The sequence below is a fragment of the Peromyscus leucopus genome, chromosome 19 (genome assembly GCF_004664715.2).
Source record: "Peromyscus leucopus breed LL Stock chromosome 19, UCI_PerLeu_2.1, whole genome shotgun sequence".
NCBI lineage: Eukaryota > Metazoa > Chordata > Mammalia > Rodentia > Cricetidae > Peromyscus > Peromyscus leucopus.
This window is the reverse complement of record NC_051079.1, coordinates 30,686,943-30,713,586: the sequence shown is the minus strand read 5'-3', so window position 1 is coordinate 30,713,586 and position 26,644 is coordinate 30,686,943. Positions and strand designations below refer to the sequence as shown.

General features: G+C 41.3%; 1 protein-coding gene across 1 annotated transcript in view; it reads left to right on the top strand.

Moving 5' to 3' along the window:
• Lars1 (leucyl-tRNA synthetase 1) overlaps positions 1-26,644 on the top strand; it is a 58,573-nt gene that overhangs the window by 5,671 nt on the left and 26,258 nt on the right. Inside the window, exons 3-21 of the mRNA XM_028881712.2 lie at positions 1,475-1,562; positions 1,938-2,018; positions 7,111-7,248; positions 10,443-10,604; positions 11,292-11,404; positions 12,326-12,389; positions 12,568-12,635; positions 12,873-13,098; positions 15,193-15,280; positions 15,361-15,437; positions 16,616-16,669; positions 17,433-17,573; positions 20,288-20,365; positions 22,746-22,831; positions 22,917-22,982; positions 23,073-23,155; positions 23,944-24,082; positions 24,536-24,748; positions 25,963-26,020. Of these exons, the coding sequence (XP_028737545.1) occupies positions 1,475-1,562; positions 1,938-2,018; positions 7,111-7,248; positions 10,443-10,604; positions 11,292-11,404; positions 12,326-12,389; positions 12,568-12,635; positions 12,873-13,098; positions 15,193-15,280; positions 15,361-15,437; positions 16,616-16,669; positions 17,433-17,573; positions 20,288-20,365; positions 22,746-22,831; positions 22,917-22,982; positions 23,073-23,155; positions 23,944-24,082; positions 24,536-24,748; positions 25,963-26,020 (2,023 nt within the window). The remainder of the gene's footprint in view (positions 1-1,474; positions 1,563-1,937; positions 2,019-7,110; positions 7,249-10,442; positions 10,605-11,291; positions 11,405-12,325; positions 12,390-12,567; positions 12,636-12,872; positions 13,099-15,192; positions 15,281-15,360; positions 15,438-16,615; positions 16,670-17,432; positions 17,574-20,287; positions 20,366-22,745; positions 22,832-22,916; positions 22,983-23,072; positions 23,156-23,943; positions 24,083-24,535; positions 24,749-25,962; positions 26,021-26,644) is intronic.

Below are 26,644 nucleotides of genomic sequence, written 5' to 3'. Positions count from 1 at the left end.
ATCGTCTTACCTTACTACTTAGCTATACTCTAGTGGGATGTATGTAGTATGATATATTTAAATTGAAAGAGAAATTGCTGGCATACAGTATCTATTGTTACGCCTTAAACTACGGTTTGTTGCTTCTGTAGTTTGTTTTTAGAATTTTTAGTCCACATTAAATAAATTTAATAAAATATGAATCACAATAATGCTTGGCTCAGTAAAAGAATGACCGGTTGAGATATGTAGTTTGTTGAAGAAGTTTATTAATATTGTGAAGATCAAATTGCAAAAGTCTTTGTGAAATATACTGTGCTTTAAAAAAATTCACAAGTGAGCCACACTATTTGTAAACTATGGAAAAGGAAGAGACTGACAAAGCCAGGTGGAAGTTATTGGTTTTCCCTTGTCGGGAGTAGAGAGCACACATGCTTGGCATCACTGAGTTATAACTTGGAGGGTGCATTTGTAAGTGCTCAGTTATGTTACACGGCGTAATAAAATGAATGTTTTATTTATTGAGACAGGGTCTCACTATGTAGCCCTGGCTGGCCTTGAACTCACTATGTAGACCAGAGTGACCTTGAATTCACAGAGATCTCCCTGTCTCCTCTGCCTTCCATCCTAGCTGAAAAATTAACACTTACAAATGTGCCATTTATGCTGTGTGATATAAATACATGTTACAAATACTTCTTATGAAAATGGAAGATCGTCTGAGAAATGAAATAGCTTTTAATAAGGTGCTCCACTGCACGTGCTGTGTGATATTAGAAAATCTCTCCACTGCACATGCTCTGTGATATTTAGGAAGTCTCTCCACTGCACATGCTCTGTGATATTTAGGAAATCTCTCCAAGGTACATGCTATTCAGTGATATTTAGGAAGTCTCTGCCGGGCGGTCGTGGCGCACGCCTTTAATCCCAGCACTCGGGAGGCAGAGGCAGGTGGATCTCTGTGAGTTCGAGGCCAGCCTCGGCTACCCAGGAAAGGCGCAAAGCTACACAGAGAAACCCTGTCTCGAAAACAAAAAAAAAAAAAAAAAAAAAAAAAAAGGAAGTCTCTCCACTGCACATGCTGTGTGATCCACCTGCTTTTGGCTCCTGAGTGATAGATTAAAGGCAAGTCCACCCCAAACTTGCTACCTTTTAATAGCTAGACTTTATTTTTTTTTTAAAAAGATTTTATTTTTGTATCATGCGTATGAGTTATTTTGCCTGCATGTAAGTATACTAATGAGTGCTGTGCCTGCACAGTTCAGAAGAAGACATTTGAGCCTTTGGAACAGTTGCAGATGATTGTGAGCTGTCATGTGGGTCCTCTTATTCTAGGAGCAAGTGCTCTTAACACAGTCATCTCTCCAGCTCCTTAAAACACTAGACTTTGAACAGTACTTGCATGACCAGGCATCCTTTCTGTCCCATTGTTTATTGTGAAAGAAATTTAACATTTTCTTTTCCGTACTTTCTTTTTCACATGATTATTTTGCAGCAAGGACAAATACTTTGTCACCTTCCCATATCCATACATGAATGGACGCCTTCATTTGGGACACACGTTTTCCTTATCCAAGTGTGAGGTAATGCTCTTGTGTTTTCTAAGGTGGGATGGGGGGGTCTATAATAAATATCAGTTTGTATAAAATTGCATGCGTAAAATTTATTTCCTTTTAAGGGAATTCAAATTCTTTATTTTAAAGAATAATTTTTATAGTGTAATTTTTATACTTTTGTTTCCATGCCATGTGCATATTTGTTCAGGGCTCTGGACATCTTTATGTTCAGAATTTCTGTGTTGGTGAAAAACAACAAGAAAAGATAGTGGAGAAGAATTTTGCAGTGATAAAGTGTCTGTTCTAAAGCTGGGCAGAGGGAAATTAGTGCCGTCAAAAGTTAGCATTTTATGTACATCTACCATTTATATTTATAATTTAAATTTGATTCTCTTCCTGTAGTTTGCAGTTGGATACCAGAGATTAAAAGGAAAAAGTTGTCTGTTTCCCTTTGGGTTACACTGTACCGGTATGCCTATTAAGGTAAGATTGCTTAGAGGATTGGCTTTCACTCTTCTTTTCCTTAATTTTTTTTATTTAAGGTTTATTTATTATGTATACAATGTTCTGCCTGCATGTATGCCTGCACTCCAGAAGAGGATGCCGGATCTCATTATAGGTGGTTGAGAGCCACCATGTGGTTGCTGGGAATGGAACTCAGGACCTCTGGAAGAACAGCCAGTGCTTTTAAACCTCTGAGGCATCCCTCCAGCCCTTGGTTTCTACTCTTAAGCTTAGAGTAAACAATTATACCTTGTTGTTGTTTCTTGGCTCTTTTGGGGGGCCCAGCTCCCCAAATAAATCACACACAGAAGCTTATTCTTACTTATGAATGCCTGGCCTTAGCTTAGCTTATTTCTTGCCAGCTTTTCTTAACTTATCCTGTCTACCTTTTGCCTCTGGGCATTTCCCGTTCTCTTACTTCTGTAAATCCTACTCTTACTCTGTGGCTTGCTGTGTAGATGAGAGGCTGGCTGGCCCATGGAGTCCTCCTCCTCTGGCTACTAGATCCTTTCTCCCAGTTTTCTCCTTCTATAAATACTCTGCCTGCTAGCCCTACCTGTCCTTTCTCCTGCTTTGCCATTGGCCATTCAGTTCTTTGTTAGACCATCAGATGTTTTGGACAGGCACAGTAACACAGCTTCACAGAGTTAAACAAATGCAACATAAGCAAAGGTAACACACCTTAAAATAATATTCCCCAACAATACCTGATTTATGATCTTGGAATTGGATTTAACTTGTGCCATATTATGTTAAAGTGTTCTATGAAATGAATTAAATTTGTTATAGTGAAAATAAATTTATTATTATTTTTTTTTCCAAGACAAGGTTTCTCTGTGTTGTTTTGGTACCTGCCCTGGATCTCACTCTGTGGACTAGGCTGGCCTCGAACTCACAGAGATCCACCTGGCTCTGCCTCCTGAATGCTGGGATTAAAGGCATTTGCCACCGCCGCCTGGCTAATTTAAAATTTTTTGAAGGGCTGGGGAGATAGCTTAATGGGTAAAGCACTTGCCAAGTGTCTTAGGGTTTCTATTGCTGTGAGGAACACCATGACCATGGCAACTCTTACAAAGGAAAACATTTAATTGGGGCTGGCTTACAGTTTAGGGGTTTAGTCATGGTGGGAAGCATGGTGGCATGCAGGCAGACATGGTACTAGAGAGGTAGCTGAGAGTTCTACATCTGGATCTGCAGGCAGCAGAAGGAGACTGTGTGCCACACTGGCCAGACTTGAGCTTGTAAGACCTTAAAACCTGCTTCCACAGTGACACACTTCCTCCAACATGGGCACACCTACTCTAACAAGGTCACACCTTCTAATAGTGCCACTCCCTGTGGGCCTAGGTGGGCCATTTTTGTTGTTGTTGTTTTTCGAGACAGGGTTTCTCTGTGTAGCTTTGCGCCTTTCCTGGAACTCACTCTGTAGCCCAGGCTGCCTCGAACTCACAAAGATCCGCCTGCCTCTGCCTCCCAAGTGCTGGGTTAAAGGTGTGTGCCACCACCGCCCTGCGGCGGTGGGCCATTTTTATTCATACATCACACCAAGTAAGCCTGATGATCTGAATTCAGAGCCCTGAATCCACCTGAAAGCCAGACACAGCAGTGCATGCAAATGTGTAATCTTAGTGTCCCCCTACTAGGATATGGGAAGCAGAAGAGTTGCCAGAAGCTCAGGGTCAGCTAGCCTGGCATATGGAGCAGTGAACAAGAGACCCTCTCTCAAACCGGAAGGCCAGGACTGACATCTGAGACTGTCCTCTGACTTCCACATGTATGCACATGCATGGGCACATGCAAATTTATTGAAAGAAGGGCTTAAGTAAAAGTATACATTAGCCAGCTGTGACAGGGCAATAGTCTCAGTTCTTCGGAGGCTGAGGCAGGAGGATTGAGGGTTTGAGGCTAATCTGAACTACACTGTGAGACTGTTTCAGGAAAAAGGAAAAACACAAAGCACACATTGATGCACAAGTGATTTCTATGTCTTTTTTAATGTGTTTTGAATAATTTATATATTTATATCTGTTGGAATTGGGTACTTATTTCTAACAAGTAAAATGTACAGCGATATATATCTGTTTGTACACATAGAATGACATACAGTAATGCACGTCGTATTTTGATCATTTTTGCAAGTTCATTTGCTGATGCATGGTATGCACAACTTTAATCTTAGTACTTGGGATGTAGATGCAGGTGGATATCTATGAGCTTAAGGCTAGCCCGATCTACATAGTGAGTTCCAGGCAAACCAAGTCTACATAGTGAGACCATGTCTCAAAAAAGCAATACAGTCCCAGCACTCAGGAGGCAGAGGCCAGCAGATCTCTGAGTTTTCAGCCAGCCTGGTCTCCTGGTCTACAGAGAGAGTTCTAGGCAAGCCAGATCTACATAGTGAAACCCTCTCTCAAAAACAAAACAAAATAAAAGCTTATTTTAGAAGTAATTTTCAATGAAGAATAGATCAGAAAACGAGAATTGATTTTTTTTTCTTTTCCCCAGGCTGGCCTGAACTCAGAGCTCCACCTGCCTTTGCCTCCTGAGTGCTGAGGTTAAAGGTGTTTGCCACTATCACTCTGCTGAAAAGATTTTTTTTTAAGAGTTAAGTTCTCCAGCATCTACCCTTAGTTTGAACACAATTTATGACATTTTTATTAACCTCCTTCTTTCAGTATTGATCTTTAATTCTAAGAGTTACTTTTTTTTTTTTTTTAATATTTATTTGTTATGGATAATAGCCAGAAGAGGGCATCAGATCTCATTATAGATGGTTATGAGCCACCATGTGGTTGCTGGGAATTGAACTCAGGATCTCTGGAAATGCAGTCGGTGCTCTTAACCTCTGAGCCATCTCTCCAGCCCGAAAAGATTTTAAAAGTAACAGAATTAGGATTTTTTGTTGTTGTTGTTAAGACAAAGTCTCATGTAGCCTAGGCTGTCCTTGAACTTGCTGTGTAGCCAAGGATGACCTGCCTCCATCCCATAAGTCCTGGAAATATAGGCTGTGCTATCATGCCTGGTGTGTATGATGTGGGGCTAGAATCGGGACTTTATGTGGGTGAGGTGAGCACTGTGATGCCTAAGCTGCACCCCAGCCCAGGAACCTGTGTTTTCCAGCCTGTTGTTTTGGCAGCTGTCAGACTTGCAGAAGAGGTGAAAGGGTGGTACTGGGAATGTTTAGTCTGTTCTACTTGCAGTCTGTTGCCTTTGCTTTAGCTCTGTCAGCTCACACCTAGGCACCCATGCCTTTCTGTAGTTATTCTGTGCATTTTTTTTTTTTTTTTTTTTTTTTTTTTTGACAGGTTTCTCTATTGCTTTGCGACTTTCTGACTCACAGAGTCCGCCTGCCTTGCTCCGAGTGCTGGGATTAAAGGCCTGCGCCACCACGGCCCGGCGTCTGTGCACTTTTTGAAAGTAAGTTGCAGATGTTATGTTATCTACCTGAAGATTTTAGTGCACATCTCTCTCTCTATAGTTCATCTCCTTTATAGTGTGTATTCTCTTTGCAGTATGTCCTCTCTCTCTTGTAGTCTTCATCTCTTTTGTAGCATGCATCTTTCTTTCCTCTGTAGCGTGCATCTCTGGAGAGCAGGGGCATTCTGTGTACCACTGTAGTCACATTATCTCCTCTTGATTGAGTGTTAATGTGATATTATTACCTGTATCTTCTCTGTAGTTCCTTGGTCATCTCAAGATGTCTTTCTTGGTTGCATTTTTACGTTTTCTTCTAGGGGTTGTGCTTCACATGTAGTTCCCTTTAGACCTTTTAGTTGTTTGTCATGTTAATTAATGTTTGGATTTAGATACTTTGAAAATAATATTATATTGATGAGGCATAAACTTCTCATTGTGTCACATCAGAAAGCATACGATGGCAGCCTGTCCCATTTTAGTAACATTAAGTTAATACATGACAGAGTTCCTCATTCTAAGGGTGTCTTCTTTAGTAATTAAAAAGTAGCGTGTGGGGACTATATTAAGAACCTCTGAATGGCTTATAATTCAGTAGCTCAGTGGTGTTAACATCTCTTGATAATCCTGGCTTATTTGAATTACTGTATTTGTGGTTGCAAAATGATGACTGTTTTGTGTTGCGTATGTGGTGTTGGAAATTGAACTCAGGGTCTTATACATGGTAGCCAAGTGCTCTAACTCTGGGTCACATCTTCAAACCAAATGGTGGGACTTTCTCCCCTTTCAGTACTAGACTTGGAGGCAGGGCTTTGCTTTACTATGTAAATAGTCTCTCTAAACCTGAATTATATCCATATTTTTATTTAATTTTTACTTTGAGACAGTCTTGTTATATTGCCCAGGATGACCGTGAACTTGTAATCTCCCTGCCTCAACCCCCAGAACATCTGTGTGTGTCAGTAGTACCTTTTTAGTTGTATCTTACTTATTAACTAAAACTCTTCAATGTTTTAACTCATGGTATAGCTGGGAAGAGCTGTGGTGGAAAGCCCAGTTCGGTAGCTTATAGTCTTGGATAAATCACTTCATGTCAGTGTCTGTTTTCTATTTTTTTTTCCAAGACAGGATTTCTCTGTGTAGCTTTGCGCCTTTCCTGGATCTCACTCTATAGACCAGGCTGGCCTCGAACTCACAAAGATCTGCCTTCCTCTACCTCCCAAGTGCTGGGATTAAAGGCGCGTGCCACCACCACCCGGCTATTTTCTAATTTAGTATTTGTCCTGTCTGCCTAGCAGGAGTGCTGATTACTAACAGGGTAAGAATTTACCTTCCACTACAAAGATAATCTTCAAAATGAGAAACCTTTAGTATTATTACCCAAAGTGACATACTGTGTTTTATGAATCTTTTCATTTCTGCTGTTTAGTGTATCAGGATGCTACATTGAGTACTGTAGATATTTAATAAAATACAAACTATATCAGAGGATTTTGAGGTGTGTGATTTGCATCGTTTGGGTTTTCTATTGTGACACGTATAGAATATGTATGTATAGACGTTGCACACAATTTCAGAAAGTCCATTTTAGTTGGTCTTGGAAACAGCTTTATTTCCTTGAGTTCTGAACTTGGCTCTCTCTCCTGTTGTGCTGTAGGCGTGTGCTGACAAGCTGAAAAGAGAAATAGAGCTGTATGGCTGCCCTCCTGAGTTTCCAGAGGAAGAAGAGGAAGAGGAAGACAGCAGTGTTAAGCCTGGAGATATAATAATGAAGGATAAAGCCAAAGGAAAAAAGGTCTGGTGGTTATGTTTCAGTTTCTTGGCTAAAGTTTTCCCTCTCTGGTTTATATGTACATACCCAACACTGGCAGGTGCTTGGCACATGAAAGGTACTTGGTAATTTTAAGAAACTATCAAATCAAGGCTGCTTAGATGGGTCAGTGGTAAAGAGCTTTCTGGGTAAGCACATCTCTCTAAATCCCAGCCCTCCATTAATGAGATGGGAGTAGAGACAGAAAAATCCCTAGAAGCTTGTTGGCTAGCTAGTCTGGAGCCACAGTGTCGAACAACAGAGACTGCCTCAAACAAGCTGGAAGTCAAGAAATGCTACTGGAGGTTGTCCTGACCTCCACATGTGCAGCATAGTTACTGATGAGCGTGCACACATAAACATACATCATATATACACCCACAAAGATGAAAAATACATCAGATCAGCTGGAGAGATGGATCAGCAGTTAACAGCACTGTTCACCCATGTCCATTCCGAGTACCGACATCGTGGTTCATTACTGACTGTAACTCCAGTCCCAGGGTATCTGCTGTCCTCTTCTTGCCCCTTTGAGTACCTGCATGCATATGGTACACAGACATACATGCAGGCAAAATACCCATATACATAAAAAAAAAAAAAACACATCAAATCAAAATATTGTCTGGCTTTCTTGTTATTTTTTCACTTTAATTTGATATATTCTAAATTTAAAGGAGTTATAAGATAGTACAGCGTTCCAGCATAACCTTTGCCCACCTCCCTAATGTTACTCTTTTGTAACTGATACAATTCTCCTACCTCAGCAGCTAACATTAGTTCAGTGCTGTGTACTAAATTATAGAGTTCATCCGAAGTTTTTTAAAAGAAGACCTCACTTTTTAAAAGATTCTATGTTTAGTTATGTGTGTATGTGTGTGTCTTTGTGTGGGTTTGTTATGTGTAGGTACTTACAGAATCTAGAAGGATTCCCGGAGCTGGAGTTACAGGCAGTTGTGAGCAGCCTGATGTGGTTGCTGGGAACCTAATATGTGTCCTCTGCAACAGCAGTGTGCTCTCCTAATTGCTGAGCTTTCTCTCTAACCTCCTTATTTGAATTAGAAATTGTATGTAGGAGGGGGATAGGGGCAAGCTTACTAGTGGGCTCATGCTTATGGAGGTGTGTGGGGGCTAGTGGGGATGCTTATGGAGGTGTGTGGGGAAGCTTACCAGTGGGTGCATGCTTATGGAGGTGTGTGGGAAAGCTTACCAGTGGGTGCATGCTTATGGAGTGCTTACATGGCATGCTTATGGAGGTGTGTGGGGAAGCTTACCAGTGGGTGCATGCTTATGGAGGTGTGTGGGGGCAAGCTTACCAGTGGGTGCATGCTTATGGAGGTCAGAGGACAGCTCTGGAGTAGGTTCTTCCTGCCGTCCTGTAGGATCTAGGATAGGACCCATAATAAGTCCTCTTGCTGACCTTGTATTTGAAGTTTTACCTCTCTGTAGTTAGAAGTTTTTCTTGTCTCTCCCGGCACCAAGGTCCCACAGCCATTTATAAAATGCTTGTGCCCCATCTGGTCCTGCAACTGCTTAGACCCAAGTTAACACACAGAGGCTTATATAAATTACAAATTGCATGGCCATGGCCTATGGCTCAAGCTTCTTGCTAGCTAACTCTTTTTATTTATTTATTTATTTTATTTTACAATACTATGCTAGCTAACTCTTATATCTTAAATTAACCCATTTCTATGTTGTTCCTTCGGTGGTGGCTGACATCTTTCTCCCTCTGCCTTTCTTCTTCCTGTCTCTCTCTTCGATTTCCTGCCTAGCTATAACCTGACTTGCCACAGGCCAAATGGCTTTCTTTATCAACCAAATCAGAGCAACACATATTCACAGTGTACAGAAAGATATCCCCCATCCTTCTCCTAATGGTTTCTCTGTTTTAAGATCCAGTTGGGGAGTGGCGGGTGCAGGGGCTGGAGAGGTGGCTCAGCAGTTAAGAGTACTTGTTGCTCTTGCAGAGGATCCAGGTATGGTTCCCAACACCCACACACGTGATAGTTCACAGCCATCCACAACTCAGAGATTGAGGGGACCTAATGGCTTCTTCTGACTTCTGAGGACACCGGGCCTACACATGATATGTATTTTTCGAGCAAAATATACATAAAGTATACAGTGTTCTGCCTGCACACCAGAAGAGGGCGCCAGATCTCATTACAGATGGTTGGGAGCTACCATGCAGTTGCTGAGAATTGAACTCAGGACCTCTGGAAGAACAGCCAGTGTTCTTAACCTCTGAGCCATGTCTCCAGCCTAAAATATACATAAAGAAAAAGTGAATAAATTTAAAAGAAAAAGACTCAATCTAGAATCCACACTATACTGTTGTCTTCTATGATTTTTGACATGGAGTATTATTCAGATATAGAATTTATTGGCTGTCAAAAAAGTCATGTCTGTTTTTGTGTTGCAGCGATAATACCACAGATTGGGTGATTTATACTGACTGGAAATTTTTTGGCCCACTGTTCTTGAGGCTGGGAAGGCTTATGTTGAGAGTTCAGTACCTGATGAGGCATTTCATGCTGGTTATCTGTCAAGGAAGGGCAAAGAAATAGTAGTAGGACAGGAAAGAGAGAGAGAGAGAGAGAGAGAGAGAGAGAGAGAGAGAGAGAGAGGAAGTAACATGTTGAGGAGCGGCTGGGTTTGTCTTCTGTGGCGCAGCAGTGCTCCAGTCTTGAGGGCAGAACCTCATTAAGATTCTACCTCTTAACGCTGTTACATGGGGAACAAGATTCCTATGGTTACAGTGGAGCCAACATTTAAACCATTCAATAGACTGTGCTTCAGTTTTCACTTTGACCTAAGAAGGGCATGTGTGCTATTGGAAGAAAGAGTTTGATGCTAAGACCATCATGATGGTGCTCCTTAGTGGTCCTTCCTTTTGTTGTCCCTAGTGTCTGTTTCCTGGGGGACATCCTGACAAAACAGTATCCCTGCCTTCTGTGGCCTTGTAGCAGTGTTGCTGTGAGGCAGAGCACAGATCCCTTGTGAGAGAGCCTGTCTACATAGTGAGTTTCAGGCCAGTTAGGACTACATTGTGAGACCCTGTTTCCAAAAGAAACAGAATTACCAAGTGGGATTACTGAATTAAAGTTACTGTGGTCCTGGGATGCTGAACAGTTTTTGGCTGTGCTTTAATGGAGTTTGTGTTTAATTGTTTTCAGAGTAAAGCTGCTGCCAAAACAGGATCTTCCAAGTACCAGTGGGACATTATGAAATCCCTTGGGCTTTCTGATGAAGACATAGTGAAGTTCTCTGAAGCGGAACATTGGCTTGATTATTTCCCACCACTGGCTGTTCAGGATCTGAAGAAAATAGGTTTGAAGGTATGCCATTGCCATCAGTGTTAACAAGTGAAAGGCATTAATTTTTATATCATTTAAAAATATAGGGAACAACTTTTAAATTTACAGCAGTTATTCTGGCTGAATGTCACCAAAAATTTGGATGTTATTTGTTGGCAACTAGTGGGACTCAATGTGAGGAAGAAAACTTCAATATTTGTCTTATCAGAATACATTTGTTAACAGTTGGTAAGAAAGGGGTTTTATTTAAAGAATATGAAGACACCAAAGTGTCTTTAACTCGAGTATGTTGACTGTATTACTTAAGTATTTCTTTTACATTTATTATAAATCTTATATGTTAGCTAATATGTAAGTGTGTTTTTTTGTTTTTTGTTTTTTGAAACAGTTTTCCTAGGTAGGCCTGGCTGTCCTGGAACTCCCTCTGTGGACTAGTTTGGATTCAGATTCAGAGATCCACTTGCCTCTGCCTCCTGAGTGCTGGGATTAAAGGCGTGTGCTATTACTGCTCAGCAAGTGTGTATATTTTAAAACCTATTAATTAAACAAATTATTTTAATGATTTATATGTGTTTAATGTGTGGAACTAGAGATTTTTTTCTTTAATAGTTGATCTAATTTTAAGTTGGAATAAATAGTAGAAAGGTAAATAGTTGACTCATAGGAATCCTTATCTATAAAAATTATCTTTTCCTTTTCTTTCTATAGGTAGACTGGCGGCGTTCATTCATCACCACGGATGTGAATCCTTACTATGATTCTTTTGTCAGGTGGCAGTTTTTAACATTAAGAGAAAGAAACAAAATAAAATTTGGGAAGCGGTGAGTTTGTTTTGTTTCAGTATAATAAACTAAAAATCATAATTCTTGCATTGCAGTTCAGTACCTGTACCCTGTATTTTCTTATTCTCTCTTATCTGTCCATCCACCCATTCATCTGTCTGTCTGTCTTTTTTTTTCATCACTCTCATCTCGTTCTGTTGTAGCTCTGGTTTTCCTTTAATCTTGCCTGTTTCTACTTTCATTTTTGTGTTGAACTCCGGGCTTGCACCTGCTTGACAAATGTGTTGTCACGGAGCTGCATTCCCAGTTCCTCGCTGCTGCACAGTGTCTTGACTTCTCTGAGCTATTTTGTGTTTTTGACAACTAGAACCAGAGAGAATGGGATGATTCTGTTCAATATTCCTAGCAAACCACTAACAAAATTATTTGTGTTTTAGCTTATACTTCTATAAGTTGCTAAGTTTCTTCCTTGATTATGTAGATCAATGTAGATCAAGTAAAAACAACTTACACTTTATATATGAATTTATCTTTTTTTTTTTCTTTTTTTGAGACAGGGTTTCTTGTGTACCCTGGCTGTCCTGGAATTTGCTCTGTAGATCAGGCTGGCCTTGAACTTACAGAGATCTCCCTGCCTCTGCACCCTGAATTCTGGGATTAAGGCATGCTCCACCACTGCCTGGCTATGTGAATTTATCTTATACTCTTACATTTCATTACTGCAAAGCTAAGGATAATCCAAAGTTTTCAGTAGTGCTTTCTTTCATGAAGGTGGAGATATTAATAACTACATTTTTGGAACTACTCATCAAAGCATGAGTGATTTAGGCACTGGCTTAGTTGAGGATGTTAGTCACAGCTCACACTTGTAATATATTAGTGATACTCGCTGATACATTATGATGTAACTTGAATAATATAACAATATTTGCTGCTTATTGCCCTTTTTCCCCCCTCTAGGTACACCATCTATTCTCCAAAAGATGGACAACCTTGCATGGATCATGACAGACAAACTGGAGAGGTGAGTATCTGGGACACCGAGTAGTCACTGTGATACTCTTTATTATGACCAATGGCACTCTCTTCATTGGAAGGAAGAATTATTCTTATGTGCAAGAATCCATGTCAGAAATTTGAAGCAGATTCCTGCATAAGTTAGCAGAGTGAATCCACGTTTTTCCCCTTGTTTATTTGTCTAGGGTGTTGGACCTCAGGAATATACCCTAGTTAAACTGAAGGTGCTTGAACCGTACCCATCAAAATTAAGGTAGGTTTTCTAAAAATTACTGTTTCATTATCCTTTTTTCCTTTTTCTCTTTCCTTTTTTCCCCCCTCTTTTCTTGGAGACAGGGTTTTGCTTTGCAGCCTAGTGCTCTTGCACTTGCCTTCTGCGTACTGAGATTGAAGTTGCCACTATGCCTGGCTTGATTTATAATTTCTGAACAATCAGGTAATTATGAGGGAAGCTACATTTTTAATATAAATATGTGCTTTTTCTTCTTAGTGGCCTGAAAGGGAAAAATCTCTTCCTAGTAGCTGCTACCCTTAGACCTGAGACTATGTTTGGACAGACAAACTGTTGGGTTCGGCCTGATATGAAGTACATTGGGTTTGAGACAGCGAATGGTGATATATTCATCTGCACCCAGAGAGCGGCCAGGAATATGTCATACCAAGGCTTCACCAAGCACAATGGAGTGGTGCCTGTTGTGAAGGAATTAATGGGGGAGGTAAGTTGGGGAGCACACTCTGGATTTTCATTGTAAAATTAGAGGAAAGTATTAGCAGTAGAGCTTGGAAAAGCATCAAAAACCTTTGCAATTAGAGTGCACATGGGATAATATATGCAGGGCATCTGTATTTTGCAAGGCACAGAACTGTCAGGGTTCTCCAGAAGGCTCTGCCATGCCGAATCCGCACCCCTTCAAAGGGGCCTCTGCTCTGACATATCCATGATAATTGCTGGTTTTTTTTTTTTTTTTTTTTTTTTTTTTTAAGATTTATTTATTACGCATAGAGTGTTAAGCCTGCTTGCCAGAAGAGGGCATTAGATCCCATTACAGATGGTTGTGAGCCACCATGTGGTTGCTGGGAATTGAACTCAGGACCTCTGGAAGAGCAGCTAGTTCTCTTAACCGCCGAGCCATCGCTCCAGTCCAATAATTGCTATTCTTGAACTTGACCTAATGGAATCATTCTGTATGTCGTCCTGTGTGTCTAGCCAATCCCAAGCAGTCTGGTTGCCTGTTTTTATTTACTGTGTGGTAGTCACTGCATTATCCCTACAATAGTGTTTTTAAATTTTGTTTCAACTCAGCAAGTACTTGATTGAAAAAATACACAGTTCTTCTTTGGGTTAATAGCTCTATGAGAATAGTGTTTTTGAAAACATTGCCTTTGTTCCTGAGATTGGAATAAGAGCTGCTTTTCTACCATTTAATAAATATTATCTTCGGTTTCTTGATAATCAAGCTGTAAAAGAAAAATATGACAGACTACTGTCTCCCTTTCAGTTGAATTTTTATTTATTATTTATGTTGTAGTTTTTTTTTGAGATTGGGTCTTATGTAGCCCAGGCTAGCTTTAAGGTTGTTACATAGCCAAGGATGACCTTAAACTTCTGATCTTCCTGCTTCTGCCTTCTGAGGGTTGGGTTACATGCGTGTCATGACACATATGTTGCTGGGGATTGAACCCTGGGCTTTGTACATGCTGGGCAAGCACTGTACCAAGTGAGTTACAGCTCTAGCCATTTTGTTCTTCTAAGACGTCTTACTCTGTAGCCTATCCTGGCCTTGAACTTGTGGCAGTTCTGCTTTTCAGCCTTCTAAGTCTGGGATTATAGCCACTATGCTCACCTAATGTCTTGTGAACTTTTACAAGATTCAAAAGTCAAAAGACACAGAAAGATAAAAATGATAGCTCTTCAGGGCAGGGGTGTAATTAGTAGAGAGCTTGCTGGTGTTGTGAGGCCCTGATATTGGTCCCCAGTACCACAGGGGAAGCAGATATCCATGTTCATACATTTTCCTTTCCAGATGTAGTTAAATATGTCTATGTCCTGTGTGTTCTTCCAGAAATATTTTCACGGTTTAACAACACATACGTTATAGGCAAATGTATATGGATATTGTACTGTATCTTGCTTTCTGTTTTACCTTACTGTGTCTTGGCAGTCACTACCAAAATAGCTTCCTTGTTATTGGTTATAACTACACAAGCTTTCACTGTTTGGCTCTATAATAATTAATAGAAATCTGAATGATCTGAATGATCTGAATGGTTTGTCTTTTATCCTAGAAGCAGGTTTTTTTTTTTTTTTTTTTGAGACAGGGTTTCTCTGTGTAGCTTTGGTACCTGTCCTGGATCTCACTCTGTAGACCAGGCTGATCTTGAACTCACAGAGATCCACCTGGCTCTCTGCCTCCCGAGTGCTGTGATTAAAGGTGTGTGCCATCACCACCCAGCTACTTTTTATATATTTTATTTTGTGTACTTGGTGGAGAAATTGTGCACATTTATGGTGAGCAGCATGATGTTTTGAAATATGTATTCATGGTAGAATGGCTAAGTAAAGCTAATTAAGAAGCAGTACCTCAGATTTCCCACATCTGATGTGAGAACATTTCAAATCATTGTGATTTTCGACTGTGTAACACCATGTCATTAACTGCAGCAACTGCCTTGTGCAGATACAGCTCTCAGGAGTTTCTTCCTGTATAGTTTTCAATAGTAGCCTCTTGACCTTAAAATTTAATATTTATTTTAACTTTTTGTCACTGCAGCTACCTGTATTTCTTCACCTTTTTGCTCCTCTTTTACAGGAAATCCTTGGGGCTTCACTTTCTGCACCCCTGACATGCTATAAGGTGGTCTACGTTCTCCCTATGCTCACCATTAAGGAGGACAAAGGTACAGACTTTGCTATTAGAATGCTTTGCTAACCACATTCTGGTTGTATTAGTTAGTTATTTTATTCTTTCTTCTGTAAGGCACTGGTGTGGTCACGAGCGTTCCTTCTGATTCCCCGGATGATCTTGCAGCGCTCAGAGACTTGAAGAAAAAGCAAGCAAGTATCTGTTTCATGCCCCTGTTTTATTCTTTCTTACTTTTTTTTTTTTCCAAGACAAGTTTCTTGGAACTCCCTTTGTAGACCAGGTTGGCCTTGAACTCACCGAGATCCACCTGCCTCTGCTGGGATTTAAAGGCATGTGCTACCACTACTAGCCCATATCCTTGTTTTAAATTCAGCATAATGTTAGTGGATACTACTGAGCAGCTGTGAGACAAGGCTGAGGGCATACATGTTTGTCTCTGAACTATTTATTCTCTCTAACCTGGTTTTCAGTATTTGTATGTTTCTGTGGTTGGAATTTTAAATACAATTCTGTGACACATTTGAAAAGGTTGTGTGTGTGTTAAGTATGTGCACCGCCACACAGGTCGGAGCAGCACATTTGGTGTCCTGCTTTACCACTCTCCTCCTCACTCTTGTGACAGTCTCTCATGGGACTTACGAGCTAGGTTGGTAGCCACAAGTCCCAGGGATCCTCCTGTCTCCACTTGGTGCAGTGCTGGGGTTTTAGTATGCCTGGCTTCTCACATATGTGCTGGGGATTTGAACTCCGGTCCTCAGGCTGTGTAAGTCCTCTCACCCACTGACTCATTCTCCCAGCCCCAGAAAAACTTTATATTCATATTTCATTACAGGTGGGAATGTTACTCTTACCTGGGGTGACATCTAGATGTCTGTGTGTACTGTTGCATTTGACTGCAGTTCCTACAGGCATTTCCAACCTGTGGCCTGTGTGATTCCATGTGTCACAGGATAGCTATGGATGAGGCTCAATGAAAAATCATAAACTTATTGAAAACACAAGGTTTTGTTTGTAAGTTGGTTGCATAGCTCTTAATCGGGAACTGTATAGATGACAAGTTTTGTCACAACGGCACAATATTGAATATACCTGAAGGGCACTCACATTAAAGTAAACTGTTGAGTTTTAAAAGATCACAGATCCCTTATTGAAATATTTGATAATGTTAAAAATGTTCTGTATGGAGAGAACAAATAATGGAATAAAAGTTTGAAGCCAGGGGAGAGGGAGGCTGAGGCAGGAAGTGTAAGGCCAGCATAGGCTACTGTAGTAAAGCCTTGCCTCAGGAAAGAAAAAATGAGTTTGCTTTCTCACTGACTGTATCAGTAATACAATTGAGCATTAATGTTAGCTTATGAATTTTCCGTAGGCATTCCGAGCAAAATATGGAATTAGAGATGACATGGTCCTGCCGTTTGAGCCGGTGAGTATGTGAATGTTCACAGGCTTCACACATCTTTATCAGAGGCGAAAAGACACTTACATGTTTTTCTTATAACAAAAATAAATAATTGGTAGAGTTTAAAAATAAGAGAGGGAATAATTTTCTTAGTTTAATTTGATAATTTACTGTTGTAAATAACAGCAAAAGAAAAATTAACAATACGAATTTTCTTTCTACCTGGCACCTGCAGTCTGGGAACAGCCTTTAATCCTCCTTGGTTTTGTACTAATTTGTCAACATCGTACCGTACTTAACTCAGGAATATTTATTTTGTAGCCTTGCAGTGCTGCTTAATGTTCCTTGTTTTCATGCAGTACCTGCAGAAGAAAAGTCAGAACAGTACTAGCAAATGACTGTCATGAAGAGAGTAGGAGAGTGAGCGTGGGCATGCTCAGTGCCCTAGGTGTGATCCTTAGCACTGGGGGAAAAGACTCCCAAAAGTTTGACATAAACTTGAAACGATCCACAACAATAGTTGACATTGCTTTGCTTCTTGCAGCCTTAGTTATTCAGTGACCTGTGTGTCTGGGTGAGAGCCGGGGTGGCATGTGGTGTTCCTGTGGTAAGGGAGTGCACACATTCCCATCTTCAGGTCAGTGGTCTGTGAGCACCGAGTGTATGTCCCTGCCTGGTGGTGGTAAGAGCCAAGGTGGCTCTACCGGGCAAAGGGACCATGTCCTCACGGCTGATTTGTGTCTGCCTTTCAGCGTGAATCCATTTCTGGTGTTACTGTTCTCTGCAGGTGCCGGTCCTTGAAATCCCAGGGATTGGAACTCTGTCTGCTGTGACCCTTTGTGATGAGCTGAAAATTCAGAGCCAGAATGACCGTGAAAAACTTGCAGAAGCAAAGGAGAAATTGTATTTAAGAGGATTTTATGATGGCGTAAGTCATAATTTTTATTGTTTTTATTTGTAGCTATATGTTCTGGTGTTCCTGTTAATAATTTTAACTTAAAAAAATAAGAAAAAGAAAAATTCAATGTAGTTTTTGATTTGAAAAAGAGAAATACGTTTTATTCTAAATTTCCAATTTTTATCATGTCATTTCTAGAAACATTTTTAGAATTATATATTTTTTTTGGTGTGCTCTAGGAATCTCTAAGAATTTCTTGAGATATTTAAGATTAGTTCCTGTTATACAATACAACTAAAGGTTGGCTGCATCAAGAATTCCTTTTCCAGGGCTGGGGAGATGGCTTGGCAGTTAAGTGCACTTACTGCTTTTACAGAGGACAGGGGTTTGATTCCTAGCACCCACGTGGTAGCCCACAACCGACTGTAACACCAGTGTAACTCCAGGGGATCGGAAAGGCATGCAGGTACTGCACATAAAGTAAATAAATACATCTTTAAAATTTTAGAAAAATAATGCTTTTTTGTCTTGTTTTTGTTTGTTTTGTTTTGTGTTTTGTTTTTTTGAGACAGGGTTTCTCTGTGTAGCTTTGAGCCTTTCCTGGATCTCGCTCTGTAGACCAGGCTGGCCTCGAACTCACAGAGATCCACCTGCCTCTGCCTCCCGAGTGCTGGGATTAAAGGCGTGCACCACCACCGCCCGGGCGAAGTGAATGGTTTTAAGGACACCATTGAGAGTGTTCTTTTAATTTTGCATTTCCCCTTTCCTAGATAAACAAAAACTAGTTTAATCTCTTTCTTTTTTTTTTTAAGTGAATTGTGTATTGTCTCTGTCACTGTTCTATTGCTGTGAAGAAACACCATGACCAAGGCAACTCTTTTTTGTTTTTAATTGAGAAATTTTTTTAATTCATTTTATATATCAATCACAGATCCCCCTCTTCCCTCCTCTCGCCCCTCCAGTCCTCCCCCCCCACTGAACTCACCCTCCATTCCCTCTTACAACAAGGTAAGGCCTCCCATGGGGAGTCAGCAGAGCCTCATACATTTAGTAGAGGCAGGTCCAAGCGCCTCTCCCTGCCTTAAGGCTGTGCAAGGTGTCCTACCATAGGTAGTGGGCTCCATAATGCCAGTTCATGCACCAGGGATGGACCTTGATCCTAATGCCAAGACAACTCTTATAAAAGAAAGGATTTAAATGAGGCTTGCTCACAGTTTCAGAGGTTTAGTCCGTTATCATCATGGTGGGGAGCATGGTGGCATGCAGGGAGACATGGTGTTGGAGAAGTAGCTGAGACCTATATCCTGATCTGCTGGCTGAGAAACATTGGGCTTGGCTTGGGCTGTTGGAACCTCAAAGCCCACCAGTGACACATTTCCTCCAACAAGGCCACACCTCCTAGTCCTTTTCAAGTTGTGCTGAAGCATTCAGATATATGAGCCTGTGGGGGTCATTCTTTGTCAAACCATGACAGTATTTTGAATGATAATAAGAGCCAATACTTCAATATATTAACTTAAAAGGAAAGATAATTTTATTTCTTTATTGATTTACTATATGTATGTGTGTTATGCCTGTATGTATACATGTATGTGCACCACATACACATATGCTCCTGGTGCCCATGGAGACCAGATCTCTGGAAACTGGAGTTACAGATGCCCGTGAGCCACCATGTGGGTTCTGGGAACTGAACCCAGATCCTCTGTAAGAGCAACAAGTGCTCTTACCTGCTGAACCATCTGTCCAGATCCATTATTAAGTAACTTAATTCATAAAATCATGCTGCAAAGTGGGCAGTATCATCTCCACTAACAGGTAAGGAAATTGAAGCACAAAGAGGCTACGTGTTTTACTCAAGCCCAGCCAGGTAGCTTGTGGCAGAATGGGGACTCAGAGTTGACAGCTTTGCTCCATGATCTGGTCCTGCACAGTGATGATCATGACTCTAACTTCATAGTTATAGAGAATGAAGCATCAATATGTTAGAAACTTGAAGAGCAAAAGCGGTGTGTGTTTCTCCACCTAAAATGGGAACTACTTGTTAGTGGCACAGAGTCAGACATACAAAAAAACTTGACCTTTTTACCCAAGGCAGCTTTATAAGGCCTGTGGCCTAATCTGTGGGAACAAAGGGTGAGTTAATTCTTTGCCCACTAAGTAAGAAGTTGGAGGACATTAGGCCTATAGCAGGACTGTAATGGGCAGGGTTGGAAAGAGATGCCTGAGTGGAATATACTTGGTTACCTCTAAAACCACCAGGAATGATTATAGTATAGAACAGTGGTTCTCAGCCTTCCCAATGCTGCGACCCTTTAATATAGTCCGTGTTATGGTGAACCCCAACCATAAAATTATTTAGTTGCTACTTCATAACTGTAATTTTGCTACTGTTATAGATTGTAATGTAAATATTTGATATGTGACCCTTATGGGGTCACAACCCACAGGTTGAGAACCACTGGTATAAATGATTCATCTCCATGTGGAAGCTTGAGCATGGAAGTGAGTGTATCTTTCTAGACATTAGCTACAGCTACAGAAAGACAACTGTACTAGACCCAGTTACACTTACAGAAATAAGTATATGAATATCAGTTGTGTCAGCTGTATTAAAATAAAGTTATAAATGGGATAACTGTTACTCTAAAAAATTTTTTGGTTTGGTCTGTTAAGTAAATTTAGCTAGGGAAACTTGAAGCAAATTTTAATTGTTCTATATGTTTCCTCTCTCATCCTTGTAGGTAATGTTGGTGGATGGATTTAAAGGACAGAAGATCCAAAACGTAAAGAAGACTATTCAGAAAAACATGATTGACTCTGTACGTGGTAGCCTGTCCTCTGGGGACTGTTTGGGAAGAGCACTTAACTAATTAATAGACCTACGAGTATTTTTAGCAGTGCGTTTTATAGTGGAACCTAACACTGTATAAAGAAGATAGCATAGCTTTAAGGCAGGAACTAGGCCTGTTTGCAGTTCATTTAACTCACATGTCCTGTAATAGGGATGAGGTTGTGCCCTAAGGCTGACATGTGCCACATGTGGGTGTGTGCCTGTCATCTCAGCATTTAGGAGGCAGAAGCAGGGAGATCTCAACTTCATGGCTAGCCTGGGCTATGCAGACCGTGTCTTCAACACACCCTCTCCCCCACAACAAGAAGAAGTCAAACCCAAACAAAACCAAAGCTGGTGTGCTGAGCACAACCAGAGGACTCTGGCGATGTCTCTGACCGTGGCCTTGTACAGTGGTTGCATCCTTTCTCTGTGCTGCTTTGCTTTTTACCTCTGTATTTTTTTCTTCACTTCCTTCCTTCCTCCTTTGATAGAACTTTGCTTAGCTACTTCTTTTTTTTTTTTTGGTTTTTCGAGACAGGGTTTCTCTGTGTAGCTTTGCTCCTTTCCTGGGACTCACTTGGTAGTCCAGGCTGGCCTCGAACTCACAGAGATCCACCTGGCTCTGCCTCCCGAGTGCTGGGATTAAAGGCGTGCGCCACCACCGCCCGGCACTTAGCTACTTCTTAAAGTTTTGATTTTGACAATCATTCTGACCAACGATATAGACAGTGGTCTTTATGTTTACTGAATTCAAAAGCAAAGCTGAGTGTGTTGATTCATGTCTGTAACCAGGAGGCAGAGGCTCGAGAAACATGAGTGTGCCATTAGCCAAGATGCTGGTTCCAAAAGGAAACAGGCTGGGAAAGACTTGCATGATGGTGCATGCCAATGTACAGCAATGGGGAGGTGGAACCAGGCACACTCTTGGGGGTCACTCACTAGCCTGCTTAGTGAATTCCAGGCCAGTGAGAGACCCTGTCTCAAAAGGAAAAACAAAAGATAGATGGCACCTAAAGAATGATATCTAACTTCTACATGCACACAAACATACACATATGTGCACACACACACACACACACACACACACACACACACACACACACGCAATAGCAACAGAAAGCAGCCATTTACTCTGTCCTTTCACATTCCTTTTAATTTCTCTTTGGAGAGGACAGCTTTCAACTGTGTTGCTTATTTTAATACTGATCTCCATCTGTCATACCTCTATGTTTCTGTCTCTACTTATCTTTGTAGAGTCAGTCCATTTCTCCATCTTTTTATTGTCAGTTGGAATTGGAATTTTAGATGGAGTTAAATGTTTATTTCTGATCCACTGTTTACAAACCAAAAGCATAGCTTTTTAATTTAGATTGAAGAACTGCATTGTAAGTAGAGAGCAGTGAGTCATTTTTTGAATGATAATATTGGATTTTAATTTTAAAAATTATCCTAGCTTGCCAGATGGTAGTGGTGCATGCCTTTAATCTCAGCACTTGGGAGGCAGAGGCAGGTAGACCTTTCTGAGTTTAAGACAAGCCTGGGCTACAGAACTAGTTCCAGAACAGCCAGTGCTACACAAACCCTGTTTCAAAAAATCAAAAGAAAAAAAAAATTCCTAGCTTAAAGAGTTTGGCTCTACAATATACTAAGAGATATTTATATCTAGTTAAAGAATAAAATAAGATTTGAGCCTACATGGTGTTGCATACCTATTTCAGTACTTGGTAGGTAGAGGCAGGAGAATCAGAAGTTCAAGATCATCCTCTGCAACATAGCAGGTTTGAGGTTAGCCTGGGCTAAAAGAAAACTTGCCTCAAAAAATCAAAAGTAAGTAAATTGTGTTCAGTTTTCTATTTGAAACTGAATTTTTTATGACTCTAAATCTTATGATAAGATTTTTCATGCTTATATATTTTTCTCTTAAAAACAGTGGTATTATGTATTTAGTTTTTAAATTTTTCTTTATTTTTTTTCCCATGTGAAAAGTTTTTTTTATTAAAGGGGAGGGAAGAGGGAAGAGAGAGAAGGAGGGAGAGAGAGAGAAAGAAAGAGGGAAAGAGAGAAAGCGAAGGTGTGTGCAGCCTCGTAGAGAGAGAGGGAGAGAGAAAGGAATGAGCTCTTCTTTGTATTTTTATAACAAAGATAAGAAGCGTCATAAGAAGCCCCACCTGTCAAATCCTAAGATTAGAAAGTGCTGAAATGATGAGCAGCCTGTAACGTGGTCCACTTGATGAAGTGTTTCAGAAGCAGGCATTGCACAGAAAAGCAGACCTTGTCAAGCCTGGGGAGGGGAAGGCTTCTCTCCCTGAAGAATAAGGGCTGAATTGGATGTGACATCTGCCATGTCTTTATTTACCTTCATTTAGGGGGATGCACTTATCTACATGGAACCAGAAAAACAAGTGATGTCGAGGTCTTCAGATGAATGTGTCGTGGCCCTGTGTGACCAGTGGTTAGTCCCTCTTATGACAAGAAGATTCCGTCAGTCACTGTGGTCATTTCTGACAGTAAGAAAAGTTTCATTTGTTCCCTCCCAGGTACTTGGACTATGGAGACGAGAGCTGGAAGAAAGAGACATTTCAGTGTTTGAAGAACATGGAAACGTAAGATGGGAGAAAGTGAGAAGGGCGTGGGAGTGAGAAATGTGGAGGCTGATCAAAGAAAAGACACACTTTGGCCTTTGTTCTTCTTAGGTACTGCGAGGAGAGCAGGAAGAATTTTGAGGCTTCTTTAGACTGGCTGCAAGAACATGCTTGCTCAAGAACGTACGGCTTAGGTGAGCAGACTTCCCGCACTTCGGATCGGATGGTTTTGTTAGATAGAGAATGCACTTTTCACCTTCCCTCCCCCTTTCTTCTGGTGTTTGCTACCTTGGAAGTGACAGGTTTTGGTTAGAGGACGAGAAAAACTAGGATGTGGCTCTCTGTAATCTACCTAATGCTAGGTATGTCCTATCCAACCCGCATGCCTTTGATAGTATGATCTGCTTGTTAGATGTACTTACCCTGTGTATGTGAGTATGGTGTGTGTATATGGCACATTTGTGAGCAGAGTGTGTTTGCCTGGGTGGAGGCAAGTGGAGTAGGTCTGGTGTCCCATTCTGTCACTTTCTGGAGCTAGGCTCTCAGGCAGCAAGCCCCAGTGGTTTCCCCCATAGTGCCAGGGCCAAGGGATTCAGGATTTTACGTTGTGTTGGGATCCAAATTCTGGTTTTTATGTGTGGGCAGGTAAGTTCTTACTTATAGAACCCTCTCTCTAGCCCCATGGCATTTTTATTAAAGGACTCCAGAGGTTCACCCATTTTTTATTTTTTATCTGTTTTATCGTTACAAATTATTAAAGTAGAATTTTTGCTTCTTAGGGTTGGGGATGTAGTGCAATTGTAGAGTGTGACCTATGTGTAGGCCCCGGGCACAATTCCTACCACCACAAACAAAACAATAGCAATAACCCACACTCGGAACAGCAGCAGAACTTCCTAGATAGTAGCGTTGAAGATGGGCCTCCTTCCGGCGGGCATCTCTTAGCTTCATTCATCATTGTTTTTTCCTTTCTGTGTTGCAGGCACTCGTCTGCCTTGGGATGAGCAGTGGTTGATTGAGTCATTGTCAGATTCCACTATTTACATGGCATTTTACACAGTAGCACATCTGTTGCAGGGGAATGACCTGCGAGGGCAGGCAGAGTCTCCGCTGGGCATCAGGTTGGTACATAGTTAAGAACTATGCACATGGTCAGTTGCACATATGGTGACATTTTGATTTACATATTTAGAAGTTGATTCTTTCATATTTATTTTTCTCAGTTTGGCTAGCAAGAGGCATTTGCTTTTAATCCAGCACTCAGGAGGCAGAGGTAGACCATACTCTGTGAGTTGAAGGCCAGCTTGGTGTGCATAGTGGACAGCCAGGGCTACATGGTGCGATCCTGTCTTTCTTGGGGGGAGTTAGCAGTATTTTGTTATGTTTCGCTTTTGTACTGTGCAACTGATAAAGGTGGTTAAGTAGCCCGTCCTGTGCATTCATGCCTTCTCGATTCACAGGGGAGTGGTTTGTCTGCTTGATACTATAACTAATTAAAACTTCAATTCATGAGTAGGTGAAAATTCTGATTATTTCAAAATAATCGTTCCTTTGTTTGCTTTATTTCAATGCAGACCCCAGCAGATGACTAAGGAAGTTTGGGATTATGTGTTCTTCAAGGATGCTCCATTTCCTAAGACTCAAATTCCAAAGGAAAAACTGGATCAGCTGAAGCAGGAGTTTGAGTTCTGGTATCCAGTGGACCTTCGAGCCTCTGGCAAAGATCTGATTCCAAATCATCTTTCGTATTACATTTACAACCATGTGGCCATGTGGCCGGAACAAAGGTGAACACTCAAGTCTGGGTGGGATGTGTTTTTTGATGGTCAGTAAGGTACCTTAAGACTTCAAGTATCTTTTTTTTTTTTTTTTGTTTTTTGTTTTTTTTTTCGAGACAGGGTTTCTCTGTGTAGCTTTGCGCTTTCTGAACTCACTTGTAGCAGGCTGGCTCGAACTCACAGAGATCGCCTGCTCTGCCTCCCAAGTGCTGGGATTAAAGGTGTGCGCAACCTCCGCCCGGCAAGACTTCAAGTATCTTAAGGAATGGCTATGGAGGGTTTAACTGGATTTGTCACAGTATGCCTTAAGTGGAATGTGCACTTCTTTCTGGACTGACAGCCCACAGAGTGTTTTTTATTTCAGGTTCTCAAGGGATAGTGATCTGTTTATTGCAGGAATGCAGCAATTTTAAGACAAGTTGGAGAGTTCATAATGCAGTGTATAAAGATAAAAGGCTGCTCATGCCCTTTCACCCACCTTTGTGCTTACTCTACTCTGCTGTAGCCTTGGCTGTCCTGGAACTCACTCTGTAGACCAGGCTGGCCTGAACTCACAGAGGTCCTCCTGCCTCTGCCTCCCAAATGCTGGGATCAAAGGTGTATGCCACCATCACCTGCCTGTTTTCTGGTTTCTTTTGGAACAAATGTTTATGCGTATTCTGGGAATTAGCTATATTTGTATTCATGCAAAGGTAACCACAGTATATAGCATATTTTCAAGATCTTCCTGTGTTCATACCTGAGCCTTGCCTATGGTTTCAAAACAGTTGCTCTGTTTTTGTCTTCATAACTCAAAGAGCTAGTCCTTTGGTTCTTTTTTTTAGTTTTTTGAGACAAGGTTTCTCTGTGTAGTTTTGGTGCATGTCCTCCATCTCACTCTGTAGCCCAAGCTAGCCTCGAACTCACTGGAGATCTGCCTGGCTCTGCCTCCTGAGTTAAAGGTGGGATTAAAGGCGTGCGCCACCACTGCCCGGCCTAGTCCTTTGGTTCTTTTCAGTTACTTCCTGTTGGCAACAGGAGCGCAGCACAGGGAACACTTCCGTGAGATGAGCCAAGCCCTGGTTTTGAGCCCTAGAACGTCAAAGCAGAAGCCACCCACAGTTGCAGTGCCTTGGCCTTGTCTCAACAGTCTGCTCATTGTTAACATTCACCTCAGGGTATCATGGGGAACTGTAATCCTGTTTTACTTTTTGTTCTCTGTCTTGCACTGTGTACCTGTGAAGTGACAAGTGGCCCGTGGCTGTGCGAGCAAATGGACACCTGCTGCTCAACTCAGAGAAGGTGAGGCTCTGGGCAAGGCTTTCAGCTGAGGACAAAAGTAAACAGTGATATGAATTAGAGTAAACGCTTTAGGACTAATAGCATAAACTCTGATTTCATCTTCTGAGTAAGCAGGACAGACAGGTTTGTTATGGTATTGGCACTCACTGGAGGAGAGCAATGAAGAAAGGAGGGGGGACAGGAAGCATAGATAGAGATCTTAGCATTGTGACCCATCCGCTGCCTCTCACCTCGTGCAGAGAATGCCTGTTGCTCCTTGTTTGCTGCTGTGACTTACTGCTCTTGAGGAACAAGAACATTGGCATCTCTAGGGGTTTTCATGTATCATGTAATGCTGTTCCCGTGTACACTGCTCTCCCAACACCCTTAGGAATATTGTCCCTTCTGTTGGCTCTGTAGGATTTATCTCACTAAGTCAGCTATGCAGTCTCCCTACTTGTCCCTCTAATGCCTGCTCAACAGAAACCACACACACACACACACACACACACACACACACACACACACACACACCCTTCAAAAGTGACTGCATTTACTTCCAAATTAATAAGTTAGGTTCATTGGCTAACCAATCGGTGTTGGTGTAATCAATAGAATAGTAATGGCAGGCAGGGCTGCTGTTCT